The 24,556-nt window shown below is 37.3% G+C and overlaps 1 protein-coding gene across 1 annotated transcript; it reads left to right on the top strand.

The window, feature by feature from the left end:
- Positions 1–8,762: 8,762 nt before the first annotated feature.
- On the top strand, positions 8,763–24,203 carry LOC126379837 (protein snail homolog Sna-like). Its single transcript, XM_050028780.1, has 2 exons — positions 8,763–8,886; positions 23,281–24,203. Exons 1-2 carry the CDS (start codon positions 8,763–8,765, stop codon positions 24,201–24,203), a joined length of 1,047 nt encoding a protein of 348 aa, XP_049884737.1.
- Positions 24,204–24,556: the final 353 nt, after the last annotated feature.

Genomic DNA, 24,556 nt, shown 5'->3' with positions numbered 1-24,556 from the left:
AGTGAGATACAAAAATACTACATAAACATCCTAATAGGTAAACAGGACTAGGTAATGGCATCCCCTTAATTAAACAAGTTGCAACACGCTGCTTCACTGCTTGTTGCAACTTATAGCGGAAAAATAACAGTAGTTCTATCGACAGAAGTATTCAACAAAACAAAAAAAATCACGATTACCTTCTATCGACCTAAATCGTAGAAGACCTACGAAGTCGTAGAGGTTCTACGTCTTCTACGGCGTAGCAAACATGCTACGTGATGAAATCATAAAAAAGAAACATTGTGTAGCACTTTGGCCTACATCAGTAGAATTGAAAAATGATTTAAGGTGACAATATTGAACAGTGATTAAAAGTGATACCTTTACTGTGGCAGACTTAATGTGTGCTACTTACCGCCTAACTATACGTACATTTTTAAAATAGTTGCTGACAGTGACAATTATTATTGTTATATTTATTACTACTATTTTATAGTAAACGCGGTGTAACTAGTTTCAACGAGTGGTTTTATCGAGGCAGACCCCTTCAGCATTGGAAGGTCTCCAGCAGATTAAAAATATGTGCGTTGAAGTAACAAAACGGAGGCACTTGTTGCGTTCAAGTGATCGGCGCTGCGAGGGTTGTTTGCAGATTGTGCCTTCCTTACATTGTTGTAGGGTACTTATGGTTATATAGTAAAGCGAGTTTTAAATGCTTTATTTTCGTCTCGTATCAACTATACCTATATTTTTTATAGATTTTATTCTCAAAATTGCATCATTTTAGTAGTAGGTATAATTCAGCATTACTGTTGTTAGGTACTTATTTAATAGCGGCTGTTAGACTTCAGAGAAGAAAAGCAGGAATGTCTTTACGAATGTAGGAAAGTGTGTAAGGAAGTAGTTAAAATTTGAGAGTGAAGTGTGCGCGATGTCTATTTTCTGTGTGCGCGCGTGTAATCTCAAAACGAAGAATGCTCTTCTACGTCTTATACGTTTGTCTTATACGTTACGAGTTACCGTCGACTAGCTCATTGCATGCTTCTTAAAATAAAATATATTTTAAACAATTTATATGTGATCAAAGCTAAAAACTAAAACTTGCAAATACTATAATATACTACGTAAGTATAGGAATAGACAAGTAGGTTCGCAGAGGTTAGTGTACGTATCATTTCACATCAAAGTGGGCAGTACGCCCACAGGCAACCAGCCTGCATGCATATTAAATATACGCAATAATGAAGCGATCCATGTGAATAAAATCAAATGTATTTGTTCAATTCGAACTATTGGTTTTAATTAAGAAACTATGAACTAGCGAAAAAAATATGTTACGCAGCTCAAACATTTTGCAATGTATTTAAAAATAAATTTAAAAATTTCAGTTATTCTATCGTGGACAGCCGGAATATATTTTGCTAATTATCAAATGCTGTTAGGGATATCTGGAACATTTTATAGTTATAAATTATCGTTGATTCATGTTCGTACAATTTTGGAACGTGAATTTCAACACGAGCTCTGTTTATTATTTTACAATTGTTTTATTTAAAATATCAAAAATATTCGAATGGAAAATATGTAAGTAGTTACTACGAAACACCATTAAATCCGTTGGCTCTGCTGCTGAACATGCTGCCCACTTGAAGAGGAGCAAATACTCTTATCTGGAAGGGAGCTATTTATTTGTTCCTCTGGCAGTGGAGACCATATATGGCGTTACGACAGTAAGGCGAAGGTTTTTATTGTGTACGGTCACGAGCATTAATATGCGTACACTTTGATACCATGTCACATTAACTTTTTTGACAAATTGAACTGTAAGTCTCACTAAATGTCAAATATGTTAGTGGGATAGAGTCCTAAAGTGGGTACATTATATTGCTCATGACTGTACATTGGTAACAGATAACCAGATAAGGTTATGATGTACGAGCTGGTTCGTTCCTACTGTCTATCGTGGTAATGATGCTAGTATCAAACGTGTTCACCTTTGCATGGGATAGACCATGGCGAGGCTTTTGATAAATAGGTTTTATGTTTTTGATACAATTATATTTAGTTGAATGTTTTTGATATAAGTGTTCTTCAATATGTTATTTCTTTTTGTACATGTTACCGTAACGTTGGAAATACAACGGTATTAAGTAACAAGTTTATAAGAATTTTGGTGAGATTATAAACTAACAAAAAATTTATAAAAAAATACAATGTAACGTAACAAGTCTGTATTATTTTTTATATTCTTCTGTTAAACGTATTTGGCGATTTTACATTGGCATATGACTACAAATTCCCTTACCCCTAGACTAGAAATTCAGCGTTTATAACGATAGTCATGATAAATGTATACGTTCGTTCCATTCATAGTTATAAAAATGTGCAGAAAAAATGAACATTCTCGTTGATTGGACGAGGATTGTTGCGGCGAATGATTAAAACAAGCCATAAGTATATCTGTTCTTCCCCAATATTGCATTTTTCGTCGCATTTGCGTAATGTCACACATTAACGCTTCAGTAAGTAACTCATTTTGGTGTTGATTGCCACTCTTTATATATATATATATATCTCTTTGTTCCCAATTGTCAAGCAATTTTAAATGCATTTTAACACAATACAGAATTGAATGGGTCTAGTATTAATAAACACAACTGAGAAAAAAATTATAGAAATCTAGTTAATCAATAATTATCCTGATGGAAAGCTCACTGCCTGCTTTCAGTTTATTTTCAATTGCATGTTATTTTAATTTAAACTAAATTTCATTAAATTTCACTAAATTAAATTAAATTTCAATTCCATGTTATGTGTCGACTGAATTCAAATTATTAATAGGTTCAATTTATTTTATTTCTCTTTCATCGTCTTTGTTACCTACTTTCAATTTGCTGTTTTATTTAATTTCGAGGTTGTTCTGTAATATTCATATTTTGCTGAAGTGAGGTGAACTGAAACCATATAAAATTCGATTGACGTTAGCTTGTAACGCGTGCATTTTGTGGGAATCTCTGTTTGCATACTATACTTACTTTATATATATTTAATGTGCTGATTCCAGTTCATATCATCTAATTGTATTTTAAGTTATACCTGTCATTTTCTTATCCACCGATAAGGATAGGGATATACAGGGTGTTAGTGACATCGTAACGAAAACTTTGAGGGATGATTCAGGCCATGATTCTGAGTTGATATCAAGTGGATTTTTCCGTCGCAAAAGTATGGAACGGAAAATAATTTAAAAAAACATAAAAAAATTCATAAATTTTCCAACAGGAAATTCAACTTAATATCAACTCAGAATCATGGTCTGAATCATCCCCCTCAGTATTCGTTACGGTGTCACTAACACCCATACCTACTTGTATGGCTACCTGTAGTACTGGTAAGGGGTGTAAGTGAAATCGTAACGAATACTGAGGGGGCTGGTTTAGCTCAGTATTCTGAGTTAATATCAAGTGGAATTTTCGATCGCAAAAGTATAGAATTCAAAATAATTAAAAAATAAATAAAAAAACATGAATTTCGCGACGGAAAATTCCACTTGATATTAACTCAGAAACATGGTATGAATCATCCCCCTCAGTATTCGTTACGATGTCACTAACACCCTGTATTATTTGAATGGCCATACTTCTGATATGCAATGCGTAAGATGTGTGCTATATCAAGGTGTATAATTAAGTGTGTCACTGTTATTATTTTTAATATACTTAAGTAAGCGCATGCAGTAAGGCTATCTATGATGAAACAGACCTCAACCCGTCTAATGGATTGAAAATAAAAAGACGTTGTGAAACCACTCAACAAAATACTTAGCACTGCCACTGCTGAGCATTATATAACTTTATTAATATAATCCCTTAATGCTATTGGTTTATGTCTCATGTTGTTTTATCCCGACTAAAACAAATTGCTGTCACTAGCCGCATTGCAATGGTTACCGCGGGGTTTACTTTGACCGGTCAATGATTTTCTTTCATCACTGTAGATCACCAGGCCTCAGCAATTCTATACTTAGTTAAATATTATAATATATATATTATGAACCAAGTTATTAATGCGTGCATGATGAATAATGCTCGGGCATTACTCATAGTGTCTAGTTCTATCGGACATAATTATTATATTATATTACATTACATTGCTACTTGACAATCGGGAAATTTGATTATAAAGCTAAATAATTAGCCTAATTAGCTTTAACTTTAGTTTGTTTTATGTTTTACAATAATATGTAAAAAATTATATTAACACTTTAAAGGACAGAACGTCTACGGACGTTCCGATTCCAAGGTGTCATACTACCTATTATGAACCATCAATGGTCTCTGTCCGTGAAAGGGTTAAACAAAGATATGTTGTGAATTTATTTAAATTGTGTAACAATTACTTACATAATAAAATTTAATTTAAATGTCAATACTTTAATAAAAAATAATAATGATATACTTGATAATATGTTTTTATTACTCTGCCTAACAGGTAATGGGCAATATGTATAATGCGCGGTAAATTTGATTATTTGAATATTTATTATTAAATTGCAATCTTATATTGACCATTATTTATACTCGTAATGCCCAATTCATGACTTGGTCCATAAGATATATACTTATAGTACTTACATCAATAGACGCTAGTAACAGCATAGGCGTTTATGTATGTACTCATCTAATCTGATGTAGCCTACAAGATCCCACTGCTGGGCAAAGGCCTCCCCATCCTCTTTCCATTTTTCGCGGTCCTGTGCGTATTCCGGCCAGTCCCTCCGGCAAGCGTCCAAGTCGTCACGCCATCTCTTTCGAGGTCTGCCACGACGCCTGTACCCGTCATGAGGCACCCAATGCGTGACGATTCGTGCCCACCGCTCACGGTGGATGCGACAAACATGTCCGGCCCAATCCACACCAACGCACATCAGCGACATATGTGTATGATAAATAATGCTGCATACTGCGAATGTTTATATAAAAGCGAATGATTGAATTATTTGAATTATTTACATACAAAATTATGATGAACTGTGCAAATGTAACATTATCCATATCGCTTATTAATAAAATACACCAAAACGGCTGTAATTTCGTCAAAAGTTCAACCAAAAATGATTTTCCTATTTTAATTGAACTTTCATTAACGAGAGCTACTTTTCGTTGTTAAAATTAACGAACATCAGATATCACGGTATTGAAAAACATAAAATCTGAATTAAATATATAAAAAAGGATGAAGCTCAATTACGTAACATGTATCATGTATTACCTATTTTTATTAGTCAGAAAATGTAGAGCATACTTACTCGTAGAAGAGGGTTGGTTACAATATCAAAGTATTCTTGTGCACTGTCCGCTCCGATGTTATTATTTAATTAATTACATGCTATCACCCAATGGTAGCTTGAAAGAAATTGCTTCCTTAGCAATAAAGCCGCCTTTTGTACTTTTGTTTAACTTGTATTCCTGTCATAATTATGTTCTTCCTGAATATAGTATTGCATTGTATGTTGGAGATTGAGTATAATGCAACCTGAGGAGAAAGAGCGTTGTGTGAAGACTTGAAAAGAGTAGACGAGGTGGATGTGGCGTGTCAAATCAGGGGCCTTATTTTTGAATCGCTCGCCTTTAACTATACAGGGTGTTAGTGACATCGCCACTAAGACTATGTGGCATGATTCAAACCATGATCCTGACTTGATATCAAGTGGAATGTTCCGTCGCAAAAGTATGGAACTGAAAATAATTAAGTAAAAAACACTAAAATTCTCTTGAATTTTCTGTCAGAAAATGGTTCTAAATCATCTCTCTCAGTATTCATTACGATGAAACTAGCACCTTATATAAATAGCATGAAACCTATAAAGATCTTACACTAATTAGCATTTTACCTTGCCTTTCAAAGATCCTGGAAAAAGTTGTTTATTTGCAACTAAGTAGTTGAATTCTTAGAAAAAATAATATCCTTCCCGACTTGCAATCTGGCTTCCGAAAGGGGCGTAGCACATACACAGCTCTCTTAGACATAACAGGTAATATCCTAGAAAGCCAGGATAAAGGTACGGGCACTATCCTTGTACTTTTAGACTTCTCGTATGCATTTGATTGTCTAAATTTAACACTGCTTTCAAATGGTTTATTACGGATTTAGTGCAGCTACAATAATAATCTTTGAGAGTTATTTAATGGAACGGCGTCAATATGTAGAGGTCCACAGAGCAGATGGTTCGTCTTCTTCTCCTGAAATTATTACAATGCCACAAGGCACCATACTAGGTCCTCTTCTTTACATTCTTTATAGTGCGGATATACCTAACTAAAAACATCAATGTAATGCAACTGTCACGTATACGATGTTGGCTAACGTATATTTGATTAATCTCAACGTAACTGCCTCGTATTGAACTCTGATAAAGTTATCTCCAGTAAACCGACTGTAATATTGCGGGGTAACCAGATTTGTCACATAGAGGAAACACGTAATTTAGGACTAACATTTGATGCTCTAGTTCGATTTGAAACGGATATAAAATACATTGCACGGAATTCTATATATCGGTTGAAAATTATGTACTTACAAAATTTGACCTCCTTAAATGTACAACTTTGCATACGGCTCGGAGAATCTTTAATACTGTCCAGGTTTAATTATGGCGATACAGTTTATGGTCCACGGCTATAAGAGAAGACTAAAAATATAATTTTAAGAATAAAATTTAGACGTTTGTCCATAATTTACAGCTTCAACATCCTGCCAAAAATATCCTCAACTTCTAATTTAAATTGTTCTTTTATCTCCTACTATAGGCTTCATAATTCTATGACAACCAGCAACAATCTATTTACGTGATTTTCCTACAGTTATCCTCACTAACTAATCGGGGCATACGTTTCACTTACTTGCACCCTATTCATACATACACACACACTCACACACCCTCATTTAACAAACACACGCACATACACCGTCCCTTAATTAGTTTGATTATTGTTTAGATTTAAGCTTTTTTATTTTTTTAATGCACAGCTGAAAATTAGCGTTGTGGTACCTCTTCAACGTCGGAGTACTTATCACAAAAATTTTGCTGAGCTGATGTCCATTTATACAGATAAGGTTTAATTATTACATTCACTCCTACTGTGTACTATACCTATTTATATCTAAAATAAATGATTTCTATTTCTAACCCACAAAAATGTATACTCATTTCCCGTGGCACATTAGAACTTGTCATTTGCAAGATGAGACAAGTAGTTACATATTTTCGCAAGCAAGTTGAAGGCGAAAAATAAAAGTCGCAATTGAATCGTAGAATTTTGTAGTACTTATATAGACTATATATATAAAAACTCACGCCCATAATCCCTAATGGGGTGGGCAGAGACAGTAGTAATCAGAAGTTAACTTGCAGCCACTACAGTTTTGGTACGAAGTCCTAAGATGGATATTATGATGAATCGTTTGATAACAGATGATCCCCCCACCGCCCACATGAAAGTGGTCCCACATCTTAGATACGACAAAATAAATCCCTCTGTCGGTTTTTACGACATGCGGAGAGACAAGGGACTGAAAGCTTTCTATGTTTTTATTCTCTCCCTGCTCAGCATGGAAGTTAAACTTGTTTAAAGCACATCTAATCAGTATACAGACAATAATAATAATAATATTTAACTTGTCTAATTAGTCTTACGAAATAATATTTGAGTAAGAAAAGCGTGTGGGTAGGGATTAAAATTTATAAAAACGTGTTTTTAATGCAGACGTTTTTATCGATTACATTGAATATAACAGAGTGCAGCTCTTCTTCTTTCGTGTGGGTTGTGAGATCGATGACCCCTGTGTGGTACAACCAGTTGCACCACCCGACGTCACCCCATGTTAGGTTTCAAGGTTACTATTGAGCCGCCAAATGCTCCTAACATAGTCCATGTAACGACTACGTATTTTCTTTATTAATAAGTAGCCGGGAATTCTGTATTATGGTTTATTTGCCAAGCTGAAGAGGCTGAAAAAGATCGGGAAAAGTGAAAATGGATTCTTGAAGCCCTAAGCCTCAGCAGGCGATAACAGGGTTAAAAGGAGAAGATGGTTTTGAATTGTTTTCTCATTTAGTAGCAAGGAAATTATTGAAGTAGTTCTTTTGATAAATTATTGTTAAAACTGTACGATCTAAGTACAGTGTCCAGTAATGGTCAGGTCCGGAAACATTTACATAACATAAAATTACACTCAATATGTATGCTATGCACATGAGAATAGTGTACAAAATAGTACATAATAATTGTATTAAGTATTATTTATCCTCCCGGGCATGTCGGTTTCCGTTTCCATTTGAGCATGGGTTAATATTATGGGTGATGGAACCTTGAACCTTTAGAGCCGAATGCTCTAACCACTAAACCGCGGAGAGTCGGAGGCGGTTTGAATCAATTAAGTAGTAGAGTGGTTAATATAATCAGTGAGGAAGCTAGGTGTAGTGTTTAACTGAGTGAGATCCTGAAAGGTTATGCTGTGGGCGGCGGGCAGATCGCGCACTGTCAAACGGCACTTCCCCGTAGAACCGCGGCGCGAGAGGAGCGTAGTTAGCCAGCGCGCGACCTGACGGACGCTCGTCCCCAAGTACTATTTACTTTCCGATCGCGGATATACCTTCGAGAACCGAGTTCGTTAAAGTTCACTTGTTATATTGTATTAGGTTTGTATTTTGTTTTTTTTCCGTTAGATTTTTATCTGTGTGGTGGATTAAGAAGGTGGTTTTTCCAGCGTGGGCCGCCATGCCGCGCTGCTACATGGTGAAGAAAGGCGTGCAGAGGCACGAAGGCCCTCCACCCTGCAGCCCGACGGAGGCCAGCGTGGCGCCGCCCTGCTACAGCCCGGCTGAACACTCTGCACTAACAGGTAACTTGTTGCTATCTCAACTCCCTGCAAAGCTCCGCCGTTGACAAGTCAATAAAAGTTAGAATCTAAGTCAAATCAGCATTTTTTTACTAAACTTAGAACGAAGAAACTACTTACTTTGAAATTTTAAATTTAAAGAATCACGCCCGCCATGACGTCATTGAAAAACGTAATTCGTATTCGTAAATAAGTTACTTGGAAGTAAATGGAAAAGAAAACCTTTTTCAAAAGTTTTACACTGGGTTCATAATTTATCTGTGACCTGGACACTACCTAATTTAAATCTCTTTGTGCGATACAGGTGAGGTAATTAAGTGTATGCCTAAATATTTCAAGTATGAAACAAAAGTATTATAAAGTTCGTCGGTCAACTGTTAGAAAGCGCGTGGTGGTGTGGTGAGTTGTACGTAGAGCTACAGGTGCTAGACAGGGGATAGAACCGCGCTAGAGAATTGTGTGTACCTACTCCAGTATACATATTTTGACCGGTCCTTGAAATGTTGCTTATTATTGAAAGAAAGTATAAGAGTAGCACTTTTATTACTAACAGGCACAGCGAATTAACCAATAATCATGAGTGATGACGAAATGACTTGAACACAGCTGGCGAGATGTAGGTTTATATACTACTCATACAGGCGTGATATTTTGTTATGTTAAAGCCAAAATGATTAAAACTCAGCGAAAATGTATATGCTTCATTGTTAAATCTATTGTTTATTGCTATTAGCTTACCGCCCGCGACTTCATCCGCGTGGACTACGGTTATCAAATATTGTAGCACTCAGGAATAATGTAGCTTTTCACCGGTGAAAGAATTTTCAAAATTAGTTCAGTAGTTTCAGAGATTACGTCCTAGAAACATCATTGTTCTAATACTTACCTATTAAATTAAACTAGTTAAATAAGTAAGTATATAAAATATACAATTTTAAATAAAAAAATAAATGTATAATAAATTTTATATAAAAAATACAATATACAAATATACAAATTATATAATTTGTCTTCTCATTTGATATAAGTACCTAATTCAATATTTTTTTTTGTTTGTAAGTAAGTAGATAATAATTTCAGGAACCTATTTCTAGAACAAACCTCACCTTACACTTTATTTGTTAAAAAAAGTTAAGAATTTAGGCGAGAACGATAGATATACTCCTACATATAATATATATAGCGGTCAAACATATTGTCCTCATTTTGGCCCTTCATCTACTGTCTGTAAAATGTCTGGACACAGTAGACAAGTCACACTACAAAATCTTACTACAGCCGAGTCTGCACGCCAATTGCGCCGCGTGAATTATATCGTGGGCGTCAACCAATAGGCATATAGAATACTATCTACGGTAGATAGAAGTCATATGGCCATTGGTCGAAGCGCTCGATGTGATTCGCGTGCAACGCAGCGTGGCTTAGTCAGTATCAAACAGACTAACTGTCGCATGACGGTCTGTAATCTGTATGGAGTGACCCATTTAGAGAGGAAAACAGATAAATATGTTTTTGTCATAAATTCAAAATAAAAAGAACATCATGACCACCCCTTCCCTTACAATATTGCTATTAAAATATTGTCTATTAGTGATAGATACAATTCCATAGCCAAGTTTCATGAACGTACAGCGGATATTGAAAAAAGTAGTTGGCAATGCCTCCCCGGTGTTTTTTCCAACTATGACATAATAAACTGTTATATGCATAGTAGTATAAGTTACGCGATTGTATATGAATATCTTATCTACCATAGAGGAATGTACCCATTCGATGCACAGCTTAATTGAAAGTTCTTGGCCTATTTTTATATAATTACTAGCTTTTGCCCGCGGCTTCGCTCACTTTAAATTCAGCGTAACACGGTTCCCCTTTCGTATTGTACCAATTTTTAGATTCCTACCTTGAAAACTGCGAATAGTTCCATATAAAATTTCACCCCCTCTTTAAAGGATTTGAGGGGCTTAAATTTTTTTTAAAAAAGATCATGTCCTATTTTTTTTAGTCACAAATAGTCTACCAATTTATAGATTTCTACCTTGAAAATTGCGGAGTGCTCCATACAAACTTCCACCCCCCATTTTAGAAAAGTGGGAGGTTAGAAAGAGACAAAAAGAAGTCTATGTCACTCTCCATCCATTCAACTATCTCCACTTAAAAAAACATGTCAATTTGTCGCTCCGTTTTGCCGTGAAACACGGACAAACAAACAGACAGACTAGTATAGATTACAACACAATTTTGCGGTCAATAATATATAAGGTTTTTTAGCTTTTGCCTAAATGAGAATTTTAAAGTCGAAAAGATTATAATATCATACACTAGCCGGTTTTTTGCGTTGTAAAAATCTTACTAAAGTAATATATTATGTTGATATCCGGCGAGCCAGACACGGTACCTCTTTTCATATTCGCATTCGAAATTGAAACTTAAGTGTGTGTTTACTATAAAACAGCTTTTCACTTACAACCTTGCACAAATATGGATTCATATCTGTTGGGCCGAAAGGCTAGACATAATGTAAAGAGATAAAATATTCGAAAAATGGAATTTATTTATATGTTTTTTCATTTTGCAGAGCACTCAAGCAATCGAGATACATGAATCAATGCAATATTAACGAAACTGAAAGGGAAGCTGAAATGTGAAATTTAATATGCTGTCGGGTTAATATTTTCAATATTATGGACGTAGGATCCTAGGCACATTCCTAGGATCAATAGAATTTTAATAACCGGCGTCACTCAACGTAGCAGGTGCGCCTTCAATACGGGGACCGATTCAAATATAATTTGTTATCGCTTTTCGTCGGTACAATACTTGTTGCTCCGTACATTGCCCACTCTGCCTTGGCTTTGTACTCCAATGCGGAGGCGAGCAAAATAAAGGATTATATTAGCTGAATGTACCTTCAAGACGTTTGTCACCTGCATAGCACAGGAATACATTCTGGAACTGTTTACATTTTATGGATAGTTTTATGAGGCGGCCCGTGAATCTCTTTTCAAAGTAATAAAATGATTGTAAAATTTTATAACAATTGATGGGAATAAAGACAAAGGCAAACTTTGTACAACAAATTATACCAGTGTGTTAAAGTGAAACTCGCGGCTGCTGGCGTTGAAGGCTAGAATGTCTTCGAATACGTTGTTGGATTATAGTTTCTTTAGACTTTATGACTTTGAGCACCTACGCGAACACGTCGAGTGCACCTTCTGCCGTTAAGCACACAGCTTCCGTGGCTCTTCTAACTAAAACTAAACTCGCTCGTATAATAATAATCCAAATATGAAACAGCCACCTTGAAAACTTTATACAATTAAGCTAATTTGTCTATAAGCACTAACTACCTCTTAGATTGAGTAAAATAGCCGTCATCACATGCGAGCCGGCGGACTGCGCGGGCTGGCTCTGTATCAGAAAATGCTGTCTAATTAGCGTTTACTAGATTATGATGTTTACAATGGATTTTCTTCTATAGTGTGGGTTGTGAGGTGGATTACCAACCCCATCAACCCTAACCCCCCGCCCCCTTCCCCCTAACTCTTAGTTTAGTGTCAGGGTTATTATAGAGCCGCCAAAGGCCCCTGACATGGCTCATGTAACGACTACTTACTTACATCAGTAAGTAGTAACCGGGACCAACGGCTTAACGTGCCTTCCGAAGCACGGATCATCTTACTTTTTGGACAATCAGGTGATCAGCCTATAATGTCCTGACCAAACTAGGGATCACAAAGTGATTTTTGTGATATGTCCCCACCGGGATTCGAACCCGGGATCTCCGGATCGTGGGATTACTTACCTATATAAACACAGAAGTGATGACCAGAAAAAGCGTGTCTCAGAACTACCGAGCCTGTTGTTTTCTTTACTGGAACACCAAATCTTTATAAGAAAAAGCTGAAGCCTAACTTTAATTTACCTACTTACTTTATTTTAGATTGGATTTCGATTGGATTTCGATACATTATGGTTAAAAAAAGGGGATTATGGTCCAGTTTGACAACACTAAAATATAATAAGTAAAAATTTTTGAGTGAAAACTTTTCGAGAAAATCAAATTATTCTCGCGTATTCGTAATTTGTATGTGTTACGGAACCGCACATGCAAATACAATAAAAAATACTGCTTGTTTTACACGTACGTGACCCTCCCTTGACAAATAAATGTACTTATTTTAACCTTTTCAGTTTCCAAACCATATTGAAGTAGTGCATAGATTAAACTGGTAGGTAATACCTACCATTAAATTCATTATAGGCATGCCTGACGTAATAGAATATGGAACTTTACTGGTTTTCATCATTTGTAACGTTTATGTGGGCAGCGCTTCTATTCTACTGGAAATACTTATAGGGCCTTAGCCAAGTTGACAACTATTCTGATGGCAACCAACAGCAACGTGATAAAGACAATGAGCAACACAGTGAGGTCCGTGTTTTCCGTGTGTTTCCGGATTCGGAATAAGAGAAATAGACAGTCAAACAATCTTCACGAAACGTCAAAACCAATTATAGTAACATATCGGTTAATTTATATGGCGTATGATACAATAGTAACACGCGCTAGTATGAGAACACAAAACGGTGACGTCAGCAATAAACGTGGTCGAACATCGTACTCATTGTTACGTAGTTCGTCATTAAAATATAAGACAAAACAAAAAATGATGTTGATTTTTAACCATCTTAGACTGTCTTTTATTTCAAGATTAGCATTTTATAATTTATCTTTGACCCAGCCATTTATCCTATTATAATAATTAGACATTTAAAATGTATAATTATTTAACAAACAAAACTTTTCACTTTTTACCCGTGTCGGTCGCGTCGCCGAGAAAATGGTCCTTTATTTTATTTTCTTTGGCTAATAGACATTTATAAGTAACCGCAGATCGAATCTATACATCCATCTGGACTGCCATCCATGCCGTCTCGACAAATACAAGAAGTAAATCGATAAGGAATCCTAAAGAAAAATCTTCTTGATTTAAAAACATCGATACCATGATTTTTTTTATTTTTTTTTGTTACGTGAACTACTTATTGTAGTTTCGTACAGTTTTGAAAAGTGGAAACTCCGCAAATGTTTTTAGGATACCTACTTGTGGTTCGTTGTACAGTTTGTTCAAACAGTTCGCTCGCATAAAGAAGTTATTAACGGTTGTACTCGTAGCTTCAACGTCAGTAAGACGCCTTTGAAAAGCTCGTTGCAAGCTGGTCTTTGTTACCTTGTGGTGAAGTTTCTCTTAAAGTATGTGTTGAGCGTGGTCCTCAACGAATGTCATCTTCTTTCCAGAGTATTTATTTATTTAAAAGCAGCTTACTTCATACAAAAAGCTACAAGAGAAGTACAATTTATAATATAATTTTCTCTGCTATTCCCTAATGAGATTTTGCGAAAACTTCTTGATTTCAGAAATGGACGATTATACGTCAATTACTCAGTTGCTTTTTACTATACTTTCTGCGGGAATGTAATGAACTTATAGAAAACAAGAATTACCACGTCACCGATACAGTGGCAAAATAGAGATTGAATATATAAAAATACTAATTTGGGATTATTATAAGTTCTTAATATGCTTTATGTTCAACCTCAGGTCCAAGCGTCGTTTAAGTTGATCATAATTAAATGAATTAATTGACCCTAGTGGGCCGATAGTGAGAAGCGCTAAATGAAGGAAATCGTCGACCACGCCGGCAGGACCGACCGTCCATCGGTTCTCATGTCGTGAGCTGATTGGCCGCCTCTACGGCTAAAGCAATCTAGTGGTCAGAATCGTGTTTCTAACGATGAACCTACGAATAAAGTAAGATTTCTATCAGTTGGTAGAACGCTTGCCTCTCACTTTGAGGTCGCAGGTTCGAATCCATCACAGGCCTAAACCAATGATTATCGTGAAACCCACATTCCCGAGAAATGCCTTTTCGGAGGTATATGACCTAATCTGTATTGGGCTGGTTTTCCCTTCGCGGGTCGGAAGTTGTAGTGAATATGTGTGTAGATATTGTTGTTGGCATCTAAATATTGTACATTTGTAATTATTTCGCTGTTAAATTCCCTAAGAATGACAAATAATACTAATAATAAAGCATAAAGAAATATATAGAAAAATAATTTTCATGGATAGTAAGGGTTGATCTTTAGACAAATTATAATCATTAGTTGGTTAGATTCAAAAATACCGATTGGTTAAAGTAGGTTTTAGGAATAAAATAAGGTAGGTGTTATAAACAGAGAGCAAAGCTTTCATTTTCCGTAAGCACTTTCCGCATTTGTCTCTATCGAGATAAAAGTTATTTTCTTTATTGCGTGCAAGCAGTTCGTTCATTACGCTATAAAATCAGATTTTTATACTTATTTATTTTCACAAACACTTTCTAGAAGGTAATGAACCAATTTGAAAAAAAGAACAACTATTAAAATATGAGCGTAGCACTACGTAGGTTTGTTTTTTGTTTTTTAGTAAGGCGGATAGCCGGGGCTTTACACTGTACGGTGTGAACATATCTTTCTCCGCATTTACCAAAACCAAGTTTTACCAAGGTAAAATCTTAGATTAACTCGATGCCTGTGGGTACGAATAAAGTATGAAATTAATTACCATTGATGATCGATTTGTGCGTTTACCATCATCATCTGTAGTTCTAGCTTTTGTAGTAACACCGTTTTAAATTAGTCTTTCAGAATCAGGTCTAAGAATTACGGCACATAAATTTGTGTTGGTTAGTATTTTTTAAACGGAGTTACTTTTTAGGTATCCCGATTTTAGTTATTGAGGACGTTTCAGATAGCGAGACACTAAGTTACGCTGTGTTCGATTAAGTTGGTAATCCTATACAACTGTAAATCTACCTTTTCTGGACTTGCATTTGCTGTCTCCCTCTCTCTGTAGGTGTGCTGCTCTCAGGTAGCCGGCTTCTCAAGTAATTTGCGCTTCGGTATGTATCTACCTAGATAATATTCGTATATTAAATACAGATGTATTTCGGATACAAGTAGCAAGCTCGGCGTTATAACTTGCGATTGCTTGTCCTGAGGTCCGAAATAACAGTGATACAAAACGTAATCCATATCAATTAATACTGCTCAGTGTTTTTTAACACATTCATAATAGATACATTTGTTTCCCACAATGACGTTATGCAATTGGCAACACAGCCTTTTGAAATCAGTCACGGAATTTTATTTTATTTGCAAATAACGAACGGATTGCGATTCCATCGGATTCCACGAATGTCGATGTGGATTAATTATCGATATCAAATTAAACAGGAATTCGAAAATTGTTTTATATTAATTCTCATTTTATATTACATGTAGAGTTAGGTAACCAGAATGCGGCTTACTTATTTATTTTATGTTTTGTACTCGTCATCTATAATTACATAGATGTTTAATAAAAATAATTGCTTAGAGTTTAATTTTAGTAATTATACAGGGTATTAGTGACATCGTAACGGAAACTTTGAGGTATGTTTCAGACCGAGTTGATATCAAGTGGTCTAAACCATCCCCCTCAGAATTTGTTACGATGTCACTCACACCCATATCTACGTGTACTTGTCTGGGATGTAAGTGACATCGTAACGTACACTGCGAGGGATGATTTAGCTCATTATTCTGAGTTAATATCAAGTGGAATTATCCGTCGCAAAAGAATGGAATTGAAAATAATTTAAAAAAAAAAACTAAAAAAAAACATTAATTTTGCGACGGAAAATTCATTCTGAATCTTCCTCTCAGTATTCGTTACGATGCCACTAACAGCCTGTAGTTTAAAACATATAGGTAGCCGTCAATGCTGTTACGTAAAGGTTACTTTTCTTGTCAATTTTTTTCAATCATCTTCATATACAAACATTTGAGCGTAGCACTACGTAGGTTTATTTTTTAGTAAGGCGGATAGCCGGGGCTTTACACATTTTCGCCATGACCTTACGCTGGTGTGAATAGTGTCAACTAGGAAATATTTATTTATTACTTACTAAAATTTAAAATAAATGGGACTTAACAATATGTATAAACTCTTTCTGGAGGGCACTTGCCTGTAATATAACATTTACAATTCGATTTTGAGCATTACATTACATGATGCCTGTCTGACAAGATTGCGCCTGTAAAATTACAGATTTGATTTTGAGCATTTATGCCATACACCGTTAGATGTTATGCTCGAATTTGTAACACCACCTCACCCTGACTGTTGCAGTGATTTGATTTGTAAAGTTACATTGCGCATGCCAGGTGAAGGGGCGCTCTAATAGTGTATGCTGTGCATGGCAGCCCGCGGCCGCCCCTAGCTCGTCTACCGCCATGCAGGCGGCAGGGGCGCGCTCGCATACTGACAGCTAACTAACAAATTCAATAGCAAGCTCGATTTCAATGAAATAATTAATCAGTTATATACGTATAATACATTATATGAAAGTTTTTGGTTGTTTTTCGGAGCGGATCATAATCTAAAATCAATACAAAGATAATAACAACAACATAATTAGGGCTAAAGTCGCAAATATTAGAATCGTTAAAGGCAGGGTCAACAAGGTTTTCAATTAAGGTGGCTGATATTTATATATATTATATCGTATGTATCTATATTTATATAACATTTACATATATATATACATGGAAAAGCCTCGTGTCGTGAGCTTACATGGAACAGATTAAAGAAAAGGTTAACGTCGTGTCTTATAGGGAAGTAAAGGAATTGGCCTTTGATTGACTGGAATGGAAAATGCTACACCGACAAGAGCGTGGCTCTTAAATTGATGATGATGATACATATATATACTTAATGTAGCATACGTAAACACGCATACACATGCAAACACTCAAACACACACACTCTCTCTCACACACACCCACGCGTTATTTTTAGCTTGTTAAGTTTATAAAAATTGTTAGCTGTGTATACCTTTAATTGGTTACGCATTTAAAATAACACCCATGTTTGTTGAATAAATGTACTTAGTAATAATGTTGTAACTGTTGGTAAACCTAATAAATTAAAAAAAATCATAACAACATCACGAAGAGTAGGCAGAGGTGTAATACACATAATAGTATATACACAGCCAGCTATGTTTGTTATGTTGTGTTATGCTACTACAAATAATTCTTGATAATTTTACTGTCGAATAAAACGCTTATTGGATTATTGAGGTCAATTTACTTAATTTAATAGGTATCCGTCAGTCGCAAATGTAATTCTGTATTGATATGACGTATACGGAGAGTAATGGAGAAGGTTAAACGGTTATCGCTACTAAAGACAGCATCAGGCATTCCCGTCGTGAGGTATGTCTATACCTTGCTTGTTAGCCGGCTGCCCAAACCCTTAAGGGTAAAATATTCAGTTACGCCATTGGTGATGGTCATACGTCAACCGAATTAAGAAATGAAGTTGCTAACTGAATTATAGAGTTGTTAATAGACATACAAAATGATGTGTATCGAGCTGAAAAATATTTAAGTCTGATTTCAACTTTGTTTGATAAAAAACTATTATAAGTACATCAATGACTATAATACTCTAAATTCAAATTTAAATTATTTTTATGAATAAAAGATAAAAAAAGAGAGGTTGAATTTTATTTAGAAATAGATCTTTTGTGACATGATTCATTGTAGATGGTGTCCAAGTTAGTGGCCGGATTGAGTAAAAGCGTTTCGTTATACGAGCGGAAGTTTCAAATAGATTGTACTTACAAATAATATCTACATTGTCATAAAAGTTTAGTGACGTTTCTAGGCAGAAGACCCTCGCATCGATTTTCATGAAGTTTATTTTTGGGGGGTGAAAGAGTGAGTCATATAGTGGAGTCAATAATAAACTTCTAATTTGCCAGGGACAGGTTCGATTTTGATGATTTTCACTTTGTAGGGGCAGTTTTTTTATATCATTTGATATCAGAAACATTTTGACATTATTTCGATCAAATATGTATTTGCTCCACTCAAGATGTTATGGAGATTGTAGTGTTCTCTATGTATTAAACGCATATGAAGTACTTACCTGGCTCCTTTTCTCTAGTCTTCCCTTTGCCTTTGTATTTTTTTACATCCTGTTAAAGCAGTTGAGATAAATATTAAACGGAAAACTATTGTGAATTTAATGAAAAATATATTTTGAAATTAATGAAAAACATTTTTTTGGCTGGTAGTGTGTTATGCAGGGATGTTTTAATTAGCCGCAACTTGTTATTTGCTAACATTGTTTTGCCAGTCTCTACTTGTTTGGTAACAAACTTTGAGTTTTAAATTAGATTTATTTCAACTTTTTACGGACGTAATGTATTTGAGCATTCTAATTATGTAATAATTATAAGTCGAACTAAAAAGTCGTCTACTGAGAATGAAATGGCATTTGTATGTAGTATCACGATGAATCTTAATTTGAGGTGAAGTAAGCGATATGGGTTGTTGCATCTCAAGTTCTCAGGCTGTATAGTACAGATGTCTTTCCTGCGTGGCTACCTATATACATGGTCTGCCATGTACTAATAACCTGACTGCATTGTCTTATGCTAGGTGTTCCGGACACTTTGACATACCAGTGTGAACTCGATTGAACCATTATGTAGATTTGCACACACAGATATGTATAAATTGTAACACCTAAGTATCGCACCTAGGTGTTTTAGTGAGTGATAGTCATTGATGAATAATATGTTGCTATTTGGTAAACGCCAACTCACGAGTTGTGATGGTATGTAACGCAGACAGCCTATCTTAGTACGGTGTTCAATGAGCAGTTATTAGGTTCATACTTATATAAATATAAGTACGAAAGGAATTATTGGATTCCGAGGGGGTCTGAAAAGACCACCATTGACATTTGCGCATATGTCTTACTCTAACTACATCAGGATGTGGCCAACGAGTGATATTCTATATCGGGAAATATGTCCATTTCATGAAATGAACAATTATAAGATCTGGTCACGACATATACATGGCAATTTGTAATGTCATTTGACCTCTGAAACCTGTCTGGTCCATTATTTCTGAAAATCCTTATTCATGGACTAAGACGTGATAGGCTGGTGAAGTTCTCGTTATTAGCTGGAAGAGAATTTTCTATTCTAGGTATTGCTCGTTAAATTAAAATATTCCTCATACCATGAAATCTTCCTTCCAAGAAGTTCCTAGGCATTCTAAGCAAGAAACTCTTCAAGTGCTTCGGAAATTGACGTTGCCTATTTATGCTTGGCTTTGCTAGACATCCTTTTGCGTTTGATCGCAATATACTTAGATAGCAAGTGCAGAGTGCTACGGCGATTTATGTCGATGTCAAAAAGGCTATATAATTATAGTAGGAAGTGAACTCTTTATATTTATTGAAACATGAAACTATCGTCACTTAAGATAAAGTAAAATAGATTCAAATTCAAAAATATATCTCTATTTATTCAGAATGTAGCATGGGATAAAAGATAAACAGCAATGACTACTAATGGTGAGTCATTGATTTTGAAGTAGTCCCTACTTGTTGAGTGTTTATGGGCGTCACGACGCAGGCAGATTTGGTTTAACACTTTTTATTTCAAGTGGTACGTAAGTATAGCTATATCAGATGAACAAGAATAATGAATAGACCCGCTAAGTGCTTATTGGGAAAGCTAAGGGGTGGCTAAAGACCCACCCCTCAGTCAACCGCAGTATCGCTCTATCTCCACCATGCTTTAATGCGGAAAGAATATTTTAAATACTGTTATAGAGTTCCCAAAATCATGTAGCGTACACTGGTTTTCTCTTGCGTTTTCCTGTGGAACAATTTTACTAACACAAGATGCTAACCGGCATCCTTTGGAGGACAAGCTCCGCGTGCAATCGTTACACCGTCACTTCTGATTGGTTTCAGCTTCCATTTATTTAAATAATGAGAAAATGTTTAATTTCGATTGGAGGAGCTCGGTGGCGCAGCGGTTAACGCGCTTGGTCTGCGATTGTTGAAGTTAAGCAACTTTCGCAAAGGCCGGTCATAGGATGGGTGACCACAAAAAAAAAAGTTTTCATCTCGAGCTCCTCCGTGCTTCGGAAGGCACGTTAAGCCGTTAGTCCCGGCTGCATTAGCAGTCGTTAATAACCACCAATCCGCACTGGGCCCGCGTGATGGTTTAAGGCCCGATCTCCCTATCCATCCATAGGGACGGCCCGTGCCCCAGCTGTGGGGACGTTAATGGGCTGGTGATGTCTAAAAGCATTAACTAGGTACCTCTTAGATTGAGTAAAACAGCCGTCATCACATGCGAGCCGGCGGACTGCGCGGGTTGGCTCTGCATCACAAAATCTTGTCTAATTAGCGTTTACTAGATTATGATGTTTACAATGGATCTTTTTCTATCGTGTGGGTTGTGAGGTGGATTACCAACCCCATTTATTTATTTATTTATTTTATATTTGGGAGACCAACAGCTCTTAACAACTATAGCAAAAAGAAAATCATACTTAAAAACTAAGCCAATAACAGGTTTCCACCTATATAAAACAGTATAAAAATATTAAAACTTAAAACTTAAGCGCACTGCAAAGGTTTAAGGACATGCACAGATGCCTAAGACAGTACAAAGACAAACGCTGACTTAAACAATAAAAATAACGCTACTATCTTAATATTGAAAACTATATAACAAAGTGAAACTACAGTAACGATGACAAAATAATTGAATCATCATCACCATCAACCTGATACCATCAACCCTAACCTCCCCCGCCCCCTTGCCCCCTAACCCTTAGTTTAATATCAGGGTTATTATAGAGCCGCCAAAGCCCCCTGACATGGCTCATGTAACGACTACTTACTTACATCAGTAAGTAGTAACCGGGACCAACGGCTTAACGTGCCTTCCGAAGCACGGATCATCTTACTTTCTGGACAATCAGGTGATCAGCCTGTAATGTCTTAACCAAACTAGGGATCATAAAGTGATTTTTGTGATATGTCCCCACCGGGATTCGAACCCGGGACCTCCGGATCGTGAGCCCAACGCTCAACCACTGGACCAAAGAGATCGAATGGATTACTTACTACGTGCTTGCTACGTGCCTCAGCAGTGGGGACGTTAATGGGCTGATGATGATGGTTTAATTTCGAACTGCTGTACGTAGCGTAGAGTCCCGTGTCGAATCGTTATGCCATGTCGGACGGACCGACAGCAGGTGAAGCACTCTGATAGGCTGCTAGTCGACGTACTGTAGTCACTGGCATGACTCGTCTCAGTTTGTTTGCTTACTCAGCTATAAGCCCTAGGTCTCGGCTAATTTATAGCTTTGATTCACTTTGACAACTGCCTCGAAATCAATAGCTCTAGCATTAGACCGTTTGTTAGTTCTCTGTGGGGGTTGTCGTCAATAGTGTGCACTAGTTTGCTAAGTAAGCAGCCTGTTGGCAGGAACTTATCCGTTAGAGCTAGTTTACGTAACATCCTCAAGCCTTCTACAACAGATATAAGTGCAACTTGTATACTTTGTTCGTGTAATCCGTGATGTATATCTATCTACAGTCAACTGGGATATAACGCGTGTCACGTATATTTATAATTTATAACATTACTGAGTAGCTCAAACTCGCGGAAGAATGGTGTTTGTAAGGAGCAGAATGATCCTAGAGGTGCTGAACACCGTATCCGTGCTATATTTCACGCATTAACAGATGCAGCTAGATGCAGCCTTCTCCCTCGTCTTTACTGCTTCATGGTAAGCAGCGACACGACGATGCGTTTGCGCGAACATCCGCTGTTCTGAAAGTGTAATATACGATCGCGCATGCTATTTAGACAGTTGTACAATCTGTATGTGGGTTACTATTGAATTGATGCCTTGTCACGTTTCGTTTTCGGTTCTTAGATTTTTACTATGTTTATAAGTTTACACTAGAAAATGAGGTATTTTCTAACTGAAGAGTTTACGTACATACCATCACGCTTATTTTACAAAAGATAGGATTCCTCTTGACACGTGACATTAAAGTACTTACCTTTGTCCTTATACTACAATTATCCTGAATTTGACTACTCTATGTTTGTCTAGGCTATGGCATTACATTCACCTTACAACTTAAACGTATTTCATTAATCTTCTTTCCTAGCTCATTTTGAAGTGCATTGCGGTACCTGTAATATTATGTCGCTGGGCCCAATCAATCGCTTTACTGCGGTCTGGTCACCTTTTTTTGACGTAACTTTTTGCAGATTTGCCGTCAATGGCATTAACTACTTGGCCGAATTTACTGCGGGTTGGTCACCACCTCCGTTTTATTCCCTTGGACTTGTTGAAAAGTTAGTTTCTTCATTGACTTTACCATTTGATCGGTACACTCCGTGATAGATTATCGATACGAACGAATGAGTATTTCCAATGTGTAACAGTTTGTTTGTTTTGTTTAGAACCGCGAGCGGCGGAGTATGCGGAGTTGGGCGTGGCGCAGTGCCCGGTGGGCGAGCGGTCGGCGGCCGACACGGAGGCTGCGCACGAGCTGCTGTCGCTGGCACAGAGCCTGCCGCCCCTGCCGCCCGCTGCCGTCGTCACCGTGCTCACCGAGCCTGTGTTGCCCGTCTATACCTACACCATACAACCCACTAACATCTACATACTCGCCGACGAGCCTCCCGAGCCCGTCTACACCACCGTGCAGACTGCCTCCCCCGTGCAAACCGTACAAACAGTTGAATTTGTCGAGCCACAGGTCAATTATATCACTTATCAAAACGACGAGGCTCCGGCAGAGTATATCGAGCAGTATGTTGAACCCTTATCCGACTACACGACAGTACCACAAGAGATCATAATAGAAACAACGACCGAAACTGACCCGGAGCCTGAAGAAGAGTCGCCGCCGCCGCGCCGCTCGCTCTCACGCAAAGGAAAACCTGCCAAGTACGACTGCAATGAATGCGGTAAGCGCTATGCGACCTCTTCGAATCTCTCACGACACAAACAGACCCATCGCAGCTTGGATTCGCAGTCGGCCAAGCGGTGCGGCGAGTGTGGCAAGGCGTACGTGTCGATGCCGGCGCTGGCGATGCACGTACTGACGCACCGCATGGGCCACGTGTGCGGCGTGTGCGGCAAACAGTTCTCGCGGCCGTGGCTGCTGCGCGGGCACCTGCGCTCGCACACCGGCGAGAAGCCGTACAGCTGCGCCGAGTGCGGCAAGGCGTTCGCCGACCGCTCTAACCTGCGCGCACACCTGCAGACGCACTCCGCCGACAAGAAGTACGAGTGCGACCGGTGCGGCAAGAGCTTCGCCCTCAAGAGCTACATGAACAAGCACCAGGAGGCGGCGTGCGTGCGCTCCGACGATGAGTAGACGCCGGCGGCGCGGCGCCGCGCACCACCGCCTGCCACCGCTGATCGATTGCAACGAACCATTTCTCTATAAACTTCTTTACATCTTTGTAAGACATATTTTATAGCATAGATGCTCGTTAGTAACGACTTCGTCGACGGAAATAATAAGCAATAATAATGTACCTAAAATATCGTTATGGCTCTTTCCATAAGTCTAAAATTTAGAAATTAAATTGTATTTTTTCAATTATTAGTGCGATATCTACGGAAGGAATTGTGTCAATTTATGGCAAGAGCCTGCAATGTTACAGCGTAGCGTTGTATTTATAGTACTGTATACTTAGTTAAGTTAGCGTCGCGCGTTGTGTGGTG

Source organism: Pectinophora gossypiella, chromosome Z (assembly GCF_024362695.1).
Source record: "Pectinophora gossypiella chromosome Z, ilPecGoss1.1, whole genome shotgun sequence".
Taxonomy (NCBI): domain Eukaryota; kingdom Metazoa; phylum Arthropoda; class Insecta; order Lepidoptera; family Gelechiidae; genus Pectinophora; species Pectinophora gossypiella.
This window is presented reverse-complemented; position numbering and strand designations above follow the sequence as displayed.

What these genes read in the sequence shown, in the direction of transcription:
- LOC126379837 (XM_050028780.1), top strand. Translation starts at nt 8,763, where the DNA reads ATGCCGCGCTGCTACATGGTGAAGAAAGGCGTGCAGAGGCACGAAGGC. An exon ending in TGAACACTCTGCACTAACAG is followed by an intron (nt 8,887 to 23,280) that starts GTAACTTGTTGC and finishes TGTTTTGTTTAG; the next exon opens with AACCGCGAGCGGCGGAGTAT.